Source organism: Athene noctua, chromosome 5 (genome assembly GCF_965140245.1).
Source record: "Athene noctua chromosome 5, bAthNoc1.hap1.1, whole genome shotgun sequence".
NCBI lineage: Eukaryota > Metazoa > Chordata > Aves > Strigiformes > Strigidae > Athene > Athene noctua.
Window position 1 is genome coordinate 28,745,780 of NC_134041.1, and position 11,689 is coordinate 28,757,468.

Below are 11,689 nucleotides of genomic sequence, written 5' to 3' on the forward strand. Positions count from 1 at the left end.
TGGCCAAGTTCACTCAGCCTATGAGGTCAGGCTCCCACCACCTGTCTAACACAGAAAGCACACACAAGATGCTTGTTACCTGACGTCGCAGAAGATTGTTCCACTATTCCAACCTTCACCACCTAGAGGGGGCAAAAGAAAAGAGCTCTATGAAACAGGAGTCCCCTGAACTTTGGGAATCCCCAAACTAAGCTCATCCCTAGAGCCCCCTTGGCACTGCCCCTGCAGTCAGAGTAGTATTAAAGTATGTTAAATGTGGAGTCTTCCATGAGCCAGGCAGGTCCCATCAGTGTCCAGCTGAGCTGTACCAGCTCACAACCCTTCTCTGACCTGCACAGAAGACAGCGCAGACCCTATGGAGCTGTTACAGACCTGCACAGCTCTGAATAGCTCATCGTCAGCCCCAGGCTACAGCAACTACAGTCTGTGACACCTGTGGGAATAGGGCAGGGAGAAGAAAGGAACATAAATACCCCCTTAGTCTTGCTTTGATACACCTGCTAATTACAGACATACTGCTTCCTCTGCACAAGTGCAGCCACTTCTAGGGCGCAGCATAATTGGGGTTTGTTAGGAAACCACAAAAGCAACAAAGTACAGTTTCCAATCAGTTTTCTAGTCTCCAAACAAAGGAAGTGTTTGGCACAGAAGATAAAGCTCCTAACAAAGCCTCTGGGCACAGACATGGAAAAACCACCACATGGACAGGTCAGAATGATCCCAACCACACTGTAACAAGGATACAAATGTGTTCTGATATGGCAAACCACCAGCCTAGTACGTTTATGTTAATGATAAATGTCCCTGTCAGTAATCTGCAGAACAGGAGCTTCTGTTTGCAGCATGCTCTAAGAACACATTATGCCTAGAAAGATAAAATGACCCTTGCTGATATAAAAGTAGGGACCTTCTGTAGCGAAAATCTGCTATGGTTCACAGAGATCATTATTCTCAACACTGCAGAGAGATGCTTCTTGTCCTTAAGAAACTTGTGTCCACGGCTAACGTCTACCCTATATAAATGTTGCCAAACGGGAAAGAGCTGCAAAGGAATCTCAAGTCAATAAATATGCTTTAGAATGAGAGATGATGTCACACAGTCTGTTTAGTTTGAAAACAGAAGATCATTAAGTTCAGACGAGACCATGTCTAGACCACATCTCTAGGGAGCACACTTCTGTGCTATGGGATCAAGAAAACAGACCTAATCATTAGAAACAAAAAACTTCGCGCAGTACAGAGCATGGGGGTGTATGCTCAACACTAGATCTTGGAGAGCTATCAGGCTCTCTGGTGGATTCTCTGTTAGTTCCAGCCTTGAAAAGCTTTTGTGAACAGAGCAGTGTGTGCAGAGGCTCCCCGAGGGAGCGCTGGCTTGGGAGGAGGCGGCTGCAGCTCAGTCTCCATCCAAAGGGCAACAAATCAGGCTCTGGAGTCCAGCAGCCACTTGTTCTGTATGTGTTAAACACCAAGGGGATGTTTTACAGACTGTAACTAGCTGTGAGCAAGAGGAGGCAAGGCAGAAGACTTCAAGGAAGAACAAGCAACACAGAAAACTGCCTACAGCCACCTTGATCTGCAAAGCTAGACAGGAAATCTCTTTGGGCCTTTTTCCCCTTCTGGCTGATTGAAGATACTCAAGTGCAGACACATGGGAGAAAGACAGGGTTAAGCACTTTCCCTTCCCTCCACTCAGGGAGGCGCTTGAGACTGCTGCAGTCCCAACAATGCCTCCATCCAGGAACACTGCAGCAGCCACCCTCCTTTCCCTTCAGGAAGGAGGCGCATCCTACTAACTCTCCTGGCAACTGGCTGTTGGCACAAGGTGGGTGCACCACCACACAGCCTCACCACCTGACCCTGGCTTTTGTGCCCAACTGGCCCCTTGGCTCCCATCACTTTGGAGCCTGGCTGAGCGGCACAGCACTGCCCTGCTTGCTTCTGTGTCCAAGACTGCACAACCCAGCTGCAGCACACCAGTTTTTGCACCCTAAAAGCCAATAGAGTCCAGCCAATGTCATGAGTCACAAACCCAAATGTCACTGGCTTCCTCTCTTCCTTGGCCAACAGCTCCAAGTAGGCTGAGGGGAAGAGCTTCAGTGTTCACGTTCAGCCTCAGACTTTGCAAGACACATGCAACTGGCCTTTCAGAGTCTCTACAGATGTGTCTTATGGGGAATTACTGTGTCAGGAACACTTCAGAAGCAAGAATAGGCAGCATCGATTTGCCCCTCGTAGGAAGTCATTCTGTGCTTTTAAGGCAAGTTGGCAGTGTTATGCATACAACAGAGCTGTTCACTCTTCCCACTTTCAGACAATCAAATCCAGACTGGAAATACATTGTTAACGTCAGGACAATTGTTTTAGAGCAACTCATCAAACACTCTGAGCCTCATTTACTTGCACATAGCTCTGAACAAAATCAGCCCCAAAAAAAAGCTTTGCAGAGCCTAGCAGCTACATTGAGAAGAGTCAGTAGATTTGTTAGATGAGTCAAAGTAGATTGTCATCTCAGGAACACTGCAGAGAGACTCTCACTCTGAAGAGACACCAGAGTGAAAGCAGGGTCAGCCTGCGGGCAAGAGAGACTAAACTCTTTAAATGCCTTGGGATTTTAGATTAGCTCTGATTCACTGACAGGGATACAAACGCCACATGGAAACACACACAAGTCAGTTTAACACAGAGAAGGCAGAACAAGACAGCCAGCATGCAAGAAAGAGAAGCTGCAAGAGAGCAGGAAAACTGTGAAAAGGACATCATGTAGCTGAAGAGCAGTCAGAGGATGTCCTTTGGCCCCAGGTCAATTATTTTATACCTAAAACTTAGTGTAGTGAAGAGCATGATGAAATAAGGGGAGAGAAGCTGAAAAAGGCAAAGTACACAGTACACAAAATAACACTCACAGAAGCACAAACACAGCCCTGCTTAGATACTCTGCACTTGGCCACCTGAGCTGGGAACATTTAAAGACATGGACTGGAGGAAAAGCCATAGACTACTATCCCAAATACATATTTGCATAATAAAATGCATTAAATAGCTATTGCCCCATACTCAAACTTAACAGTGGTCTAAATGGTCTCCCTGGTGGGATGTATGCTCCACCTCCCAGGAGTGGATGGGATATTAAGGGAACTGGATGCCATTCACAGCAAGCACAGAGGACAGACACTGGAAGATCAAATTTGGCCAAATCAATCACCCAGGGCAATACTGGGCACAGCACCCCTGAGATCAGGTTCCCAGGAACACACCACCTTCCTCTGCACGTCACCTAGCAGCAATTCTCCACCAGATGCTTTGGTCTGCAGCAAAGACAGACTGTGGATCAGAGCACTTCAGTGTCACACCTTCCTCTCTGTGTTGAGCAAATAAGGCAATAGCAAGGCTATGGTGCCTGATTCAGTGCTGGCAGGCATGCAGCACAGAGCTGCCCAGACCAGATGTCTGCAGAGTAAAAGACACCTTGTAGTTTGCTGAGGGATCTTAGAGCTTTGCTTACATACCAGGCAGTTGCATCCAACCATCAGATGCTCCTGCTGACACTTACTTTGGAGCACCCCAGTGCTCCTGCTCTACCCTAGAAACCAGGTAATTTGGGTTAACACTTGTGGACATATTCTAGCTGAGACAGCATAGCTAAGATAACACTCACCCCAACAAATGGAATGAACTTCTGCGAAGATTCTTCGTCAGGGCTAAAGGCAAAGAGAAAAGAGTTGTTAACAGCCTGCTTCCACACCTGGCACAATACTCACTTTAGATGTTGCATTCAAGCATGCAGCAGGGACGGACAGTATGCAAGCGCCAGTCCAATGTCTCCTCTCAAGGCCCTTTGCCAGCACGCTAAGAATCCACATGGGTGGGGAAGAGCACGCAGCTTACAGCACATCTCTCAGGGGAAAGGTCTCTTCCTCCCTCCCTCACGCTTGACAGAGAAACATGCTTTAATGGCATGGCAGTCATTACAGACACGCGACCTCCTACTGCAAGGAAATGGATCTGTGCCACAACAACACGTAGAACTGTGTGTTACTTACTAGTACCTGAAGTGCTCTGCACGCATGGCCTTCACACGTCCCACCTTTGGAGTCAAGTGCCATACCTTGCATATCCCAGCATCGCTAACGCAGTTAGCCTGCCACGGGGTTACAAGCCGTGACACGTGGTTATTTGCATAGCACTAGCAAGTACGTACACACACACGCACGCACACAGAGACATGTTCCCTGCCCCTGGGAGCTTGCAATCCCTTAGGCACCCTAGAGAGGTCAGGCACCAGAGCACACTGGGTAGATCAGGACACCAACTCGAGAACAGCAAACAGCTAAACCAAACCGAACAAAATGCACACCACATCCCAGAAACAGCTGAAGACAACACTACACACATTTTGAAAGCAGGAAGGCATCAGCTCCTCCTGGTCTGGCCCTGCCCAGGATTCAGAAGTCAGAGGGTAGAGAAGGGCCAGCAATGAAGGCCACAGTCACATCTAGCAGGAATTAGGGAGAGACTCCACAAAGACAAGAGGGGGAAGACCAGAGTGAGAAGGAAGGCAGGCTGGGAGTGCCTGCAGAGCCACTGCTCCTGTCAAGGGCAACAGAGGTGAGCCCCCCCCCCCCAAGTGGGAGAGAGGAGAGGACTGCAGGAGCATATCCATGTGTTCAGAGGAATTACAATTCAGGGGTGAAAGTGACTGCATGGGCAAGACACACAACGTTTCTCAGTGGCCAAGCACAAGAAACAGGTAAGAAGCAGACAAACACTAAGATTTCTCATGTTTCTCTTCCCTCCCCAGTGCTTGGAGCATGCAATGTTCAGAGAAAAATCATCCAGCATTGCCTTAATCCAGAATACTGTGGGGTGCAGCACAAATAATTCAGGAAAGCAAGTATTTCTGTGCTGTTTCCAGCAGTGAATACAACTCAGTCAGAGCTCCCTCTTGGTCCAAAGCAGAGCACGCATTTGCAAATAGCCTCTTACTTTGGCTTAGCTCTGCTTACTCATCTCTAAGGAAAGTCAGGGGCTTTGCTCCCTTCCCACCTAACAACCCCAGGCTGCACCTCCATTCTTCCTCCAAAGCACATAACAAAATGTCCAAGTCCCTAATTCTCTGTGTTGGAAGCCAAAAAGGTTACATCTTTCCAAACATGGCTGCAGGCCCTCCAGCAAATAAATCTCCTATGAACATGACATTTCCAGCTCGAGTTTTGCAAAGGGAAATGAGAAACCCACAGAACTGTGGGTGAAGCACAGAACAGACGCTCAGCTTTCCTCTCATTCTTTTAGCTCCGTGGGCTGAGAAGCAAGCAGAAGTAAAGTCCCGCTGACCAAGTGAGGGAAGCACAATAGTCGCCTAGGCATCTCTCAGCTACTGGATGCCTTTGCTCCGAGCTCTCAAAGAACAAGTCATGCCCAGTTCCAGCAGAAAACTCATTCTTGTTGCCTCTGGGAACTTAGACTCCCACTGAGGAGAGATCAGGAGCAATTCAGAAATAAATAATTTGCTTCAGTCACCATTTATCACAGCTCACAATGATGCACAGACTGTTCCTGAAGCAATCCAGCTGGATTTCAGCTTGGTTAGTCTAGTCCTGTCACACATCCATTGGGAACTCCAATCTTGCACATGTGCCTCTGAAAATGCAGTTTATCAAAACAGCTGCTCTTCATGTGATTAAAAGGAAAGATAAGATGACCATGCTTGTTCTCCACTTCCTCTTTCATGGTCTTCCTTGATTCTTGTCTTTTGGGATCCCAAAATATTAATCAAGAATCCTTTCACCTTGGTAACTGTCTCTTCTACTCCTCTTACCGCAGCCCTGCAACCAAAATACCCCCTCCCTGGAAAAGCAGCTTCCCCTTATTAACCAGGCTGCACATGTTTTACCCCCATAGTGATGTCCAAAGTACTGGTTTTATCCATAGTGCCTCTGAAGGCCCTGGTATCTCAGCTATAATTTAAAGCCAGACTTGACCCTGTTTTGTTATTTTTTACAGTGTTATTGATACTTCACCTCTGTAATTTGGGGGAGGGGGGGGAGGAATAAATTCTAGGGGAAAACTAAAAACAGACCTATGCAGAGACTCTAAGGAAAAAAATTCTTTTATCTGGAATGGGGAGTTGCTGAATAACTATTTTTGCTTGGGCAAAATCAATCCACCTGGAATCAGTTCTTCAAAGGTAAATTGTCCAGAAATGGACTTGCAGGCTCCTTCTTGACCCCAATAAATTAATTCAGATTGAACAAAGACATATAGCTGGATTCATGTTTTAGGACTCTTAAAAAGGAGAAGCCGCCACATCATGAGTCACCCACCTGACAAAAGGAAGGAATAATCTCTCTCACTTCTGGGGCAAAGTATAAACTAAGCTGCAAAACACCCATATATTACAGTAAGAGAGACTGAATAATCACTTTGAGCAGTTAGGCCAGTTATTAGCTTTTTAGTAAGATTTCATTTAAAATGTAAGCAACCCAAAACAGATTCAAATGAAGCCAAACACCTGTGATTTCCTAGCAGGAAGATCTCAGATACTACCCTTATTCCAGCCAAGACTTGCAGGGGAGCAACAGGAAAGAGGGGGCTTTTATCACCGAAGGACTAGCAGGCCTCTAATTTGAGGTCAGGCACTGCCAACAACTCTCCAAGGTTCATCTTTGGTATGAAACACCTGTCTTTTCCACTGGGCAACTGTAGCTGTCTGCTGGCTAACACTGTCCCTCCTCCACCAAGTCTCTGGCAGTCAAACCAAACAAAAAGACAAAGCAGTTCTATGTCCCCACAACACATCAGACAAGTCTCTCTGCTTCCTCATAAAACTCCTGTCCAGCACTCTTCATGTTCCTACAGCGGACTGGACATACTCAACAGAACATCCAGCATTTCTTGAGCCTTGACTCTCCTCCGCTGCCCTGCTCTGCCAGGCAAGGGGCACAAGCAAACTCCTGTTGTGTTTCCACCAGCTGCCCAAGGATGTTCACACAAAAATCAGCCAGATGACATGGGCACTGCTGAGCCAGAAAAGGGACCAGGTCCATCTTCACCAGCTGTGTTCACGTTCAGCAGTTGCTGCAGGAAGTGTCTTAGAAGCAGCACTCAGAGAAATGACCTGGACTCCTGCCTAGCCACTGCCCTGCAGAGCCTCAGAGCAGGTAGCAGGCAGAAAACAGTGCTACTCCTGCCTCCTATTGCCCAGGAACCCTTCAACCCAAGGCACTTATGGTCCAGGGACCAAGACTTGGGGAAGTGCTCTACAACACATGACAGCGAAGAGCTTTCGGTAAATGTGTACATAGGAAATGATTAAGCCCTTGCCCTGACAAATGAGTAACGCTTTTATTTCCAACAGCCAAGCTGCTCCCCAGATTCATGCAAGGGCTATCCAGAAGCCACATGGCATGAGCTGTGCTGGACACTGAATTACAGTGGGTGACACCAGCCCAGGTTCACAGAACTGACCAGCAATCCAGCTACACAGGGAATGAGTGTCTGTTGAGTCTCAGATCTCATATACCACAGGGCTTCATTCAAGAAAGCAATGCAGAGACATATCAATGTTGATGATACACCCCTCCTAGTAAGAGGCTCACCTCTGCCACCATGGTCTCAGCTCCCTAGATGTTGCCTTAACTGCAGTGTTTTTCAACAATTCAGTAACCAGTAATTTCCCCCATGCTCACAAAGTCAGTGAAATGGCAATCAATTTTCTTCTTGAACCCCTTCCTCGCTGCCAGCCCCCTTGATTTCAGGTAAGGTCAGCAGATGCTCCAAAAGAATGGGACAAAGCTTTTGCACCATTGCAGTCCATCACAGGCAGTACATGCGCCAACCTTTTGCCATGACAAACAGAACAAGGGGACATGAAGGAGAGCAGAGGTAAGTCAAAATAGGGATAGCTGGCAATAAAGTTATAAAGCAGCTCATCACATACAGCTACATCCTAAAGACTGGCTTGGCTTTCCTTGGACCACTAGGGCTTGTTTAACAGAGCAAACGCCAGGATACTGGGAGATTTGTTTTGCAATGAATTTGTAGGTAGTGCTGCTGTTTCTACATGGACCACTGCCTTGAAAGCTGGCCCCAGAGAAGCTATTCACCTCTGGCCTCGAGGGAGAGGGAGTTGCAGTAACTTCGTGAACTGAGGACAAAATAAACAATGTCTGATAATCATAGGATTCGAAGCAGGGGACCCTGCAGAACAAGGGTGTTTTGGAGGCAGTTCACAGAGCACAACTCCATTGTTAGCATGTATCTGTCTCCTCTTTCTTAACCTCAGAGAAGCCCTGTACATTCGGGATATCCTGCCACTAAGAGACTAATCCTCAATTTTTTGATTACAGGGAGATTTGCTGGTCTGCACTTGGACACTGCACAGCTGAACCCCACCCTTAGCCACCGAGTGCCACCTACAGCACTCCAGTTCCAACAGATGGGAACTGAAAAGCCTTTACTCAATCCTGATCCTTTTGGAGCTAACACTATATCCTCTGATAGCTAGGAAGAAGGGAAGAAAAAAACCTGCCTTCTCTGTGTTTTACTGCTCAAAGCTACTCTCTCAAAACTCCCTTCATTCCCATTTAGTCTACATCCTAGGAACCCGTATGCGTGGTCCAAAGGCAGAGCAGTCATTTCCAACAATGCATTCTGCCAGCATATGCCATAGTTTCAAAGCAGCAAGCAGAATTTAACCTAAAACACAAACTGTGCATCCCAGACCTGCAGGAACTGTTAAACAAGGCACAAAAGACCAGTTCATGGGGGAAAAAACGAGAGAGGAGATGGGAGAGGGAACCTAAAAGGAACTGATACCTTATGGTAAAATCAAAATGAAAGCTCTTTTTCCTTTTCAGAAAGCAACCAAAGAAAAAGATAAATATGTTATTATACTTACAACAAAGTGATGTGTTCATTTAGATAGCACTAACAGAAACATGATTTCTGTGTTGTTTTTCACAATATTCTAAGTTGCTGCCAATGACACAGAGCTTCATTTCAAAAGAAAGCCACACAGGGAGGTAACTGCCTGTCACTCCATGGGAGAGCCTGTTCCTCTAACTCTCCAGTTTGTTCAAGGGGTACTTGGTTGAAACTAGAAGTTATATTTTAAGCAGATACAACAGAGATACTAAGAGATTGCGGGCTGTGCCACAAGTCTGATAAAAGTCTCAGCAATCTCTCTTCCAAGTAACATTCTGCAGGGTTTGAGCCTGATATAAACCTATTAACAGGTTCAGGCATGGCACCACTAAGTCCAAAGGGTCTAAAATCCAACTGGATCAGATCAGCTTAGTAAAGCTGTCATGCACTCTGCTGGGAGGACTATGTGTGTGTGTTGCTGAAGTACATTTCAGATGTTTTTCAACAAAGAACCAAATGGACCTTTCTGTGCACATTAGAAACTCAAAATGAGTCAGTGTGTGTAAACAACAGAAACTGAACCTGTAACAGAATGAAGAAGGCAGTTAAGACTAGTGCACAACCCAGCAACTGAAGGGTGCAGAGAAAAAACAAGGCAGCCATCAGAAGGGGTTCACACTGCACTAGGTGTGTCTGATCAACTTGGTGTTGTTAACTAAGGTAAGTCTTCACACCAAAACCAAAATTAAAGACTAAGAGCTTTGAGTACCCTGTGGCTCTCCAAACTTCACCGTTATCAGATTAACATTACAGAAGTTCACTAATACATGAAAAGAGCGCACTCTCTTTAATGAACTAGTCAGTCTGGAAATATTTTCGCTAGGAGAGCATGAAGAATGGGCTAAATTTTATTGAATCATTTCTGCAAAGTAATGTCAAGCAACACAGGAATGAAAAGACACAATTAGCATTTCCAAGAAGGGAAAAAAGTGATGCTACCCACACCTTTAATCCCTCCCAGTTTTTATGCAAAGGAGGCACCAATGAGGGATGCTAGTGAACCAAAAATCAGATATAACACAGGAAAGGTAGTAATTAACAGTTAACCTTATCCATGCCCCATAGAAGATTGCTAGTCCCTAATCATGAAAAATTAATGAGGTGAATGTTTGCCCTGCTCTCGGGATGTGATTTTGGAGTCTATTATTCTTCTCTGTGCCTCAGAAACAATGCATATCTACCGTTCAGTGACAATTACTCTTCTTCCTGGACCATGGCCACATGAGGCTGTACATACTTCTGAATCTTCTTTCAGACCCCAATCCTCCATTCTACAGGTAGTTGCTTATCCCTTAAGAGTAGCTGAAATAAAACCTGGTGAAGGTCAGCCCTCCCAAGTAGGAGTCCTGGTAGCCTGCAACTGCCAATCAACAACCATTTTGCAAGAAGCTCTGCTATTTACACTCCAAAAAGAAAGGGTTTCAGTTCCCTCAGCACTGATGTAAAAAGGCCAGGTCTCATGGAAGATACTCTTGTGGGGGAATGCTGCAGTCCAGTCCTACACACCTAAGGTCTCTGTGGCAAGGGATCTCTGGAACTTAAGCAAATATAATCTGTCCATCCCCCATCCTGCTTAGTCTTCATTTCCTCAAACCTCTCAGATCTTCGAAGAAAACACTGCCCTTAAAGTAACCACACTGCTGTAGATTCACTGTGGGACACATCACTGGGTGCAGGCTATCATAAGGCTCCCAAAAGAATTTGCAATTTGGAGTGATTTTAAGACTGCTGCCACTCTAGATGAGAAAAGCACTTTGCTTTCAACCTGATGCTCACTCTGGAAATCCAGTATTACATCAGTGACATACCTTTTCTGCTTGTATGTCAGCATCGCCTCAGCAATGGGCAACTGGTGTGCACAGTTTGCCCCTGCTATATACTGCGTTATCCGTGAGACAACATCAGGTGTTTCTGGAACTGCAATAGAACAAAGAGATATTAATTTGAGTGGCTTCTCAGACCATCACCAGCACTGCCCTCCAGTCACTTAGCCAAGCAGCTGATGGCACTCAGCCAGCTGCATTTGAACTGCATCTTCCAAAGGAAGCTCTGCAGCCTACCCCAGAGCACTGTAAAGCTGTCTGACCAACAGCAAACATCCTAGAGCACCAAGGTAAAAACATCAGGAAGGCACACTAGATGCAGACATCTGTACACAGCATTATTGACTGAAGTCCTATGGTCATTTTCTATTTGTTAAAATGCTTTTCTTTGAAAACATGTACCTGCCCAGAGTCAGCTTTAGATTTTTTCACACCTTGACTTTAAGTATCTGCTGAAGAAATAGTCTAGCCATCTCTCTCAGGGCCTTGGCAAGCTGCTCTGCTCATACCAGCTCATACCAGCATTTGAGTTACCTGATTTCTTAATTAATTCATGGCCTTGCTGAGTCAATTGAAAAAACTGAGAGCCAGGCACAGGTAGGAAGAGCACAAAGATCACACATGTGCATGTATGCTTCAGATGTCTGGGACTGTGTTTGATACAAGTTGACAGGAAGACATTTCCATATTTCTCTGGTTTCAAGCAAAGAGTCTCAACTATGAGATCAAGGGAACACAAGTGACTTTCACCAGGTACTTCCATACCTTAATGGGCTTTTTAACCAAGACTCTTTGTATTTGAACAGTGAACTGAGAAGAGCTACGATTCTCTGCCAGATCTTTTTATGCCTTCATGAGGTTTGTGTGCAGTCCTTGCTGTACAGATAAAAAAGGAGAATCTACAAGGCTTGGATTGCAAAAAAAGGTACTGCATTTTCCTC

The 11,689-nt window shown here is 45.8% G+C and overlaps 1 protein-coding gene across 7 annotated transcripts in view; it reads right to left on the reverse strand.

The window, feature by feature from the left end:
- PACS2 (phosphofurin acidic cluster sorting protein 2) overlaps positions 1–11,689 on the reverse strand; it is an 83,224-nt gene that overhangs the window by 13,205 nt on the left and 58,330 nt on the right. For 5 of the 7 annotated variants that reach the window (XM_074906820.1, XM_074906816.1, XM_074906814.1 and 2 more), the window contains 4 exons: positions 10,734–10,842; positions 8,818–8,850; positions 3,659–3,701; positions 80–122 (listed from right to left, as the gene is read on the reverse strand). In XM_074906820.1, coding sequence (XP_074762921.1) covers positions 80–122; positions 3,659–3,701; positions 8,818–8,850; positions 10,734–10,842 — 228 coding nt within the window. The remainder of the gene's footprint in view (positions 1–79; positions 123–3,658; positions 3,702–8,817; positions 8,851–10,733; positions 10,843–11,689) is intronic. The other 2 variants (XM_074906817.1, XM_074906815.1) reach the window with 1 other exon arrangement.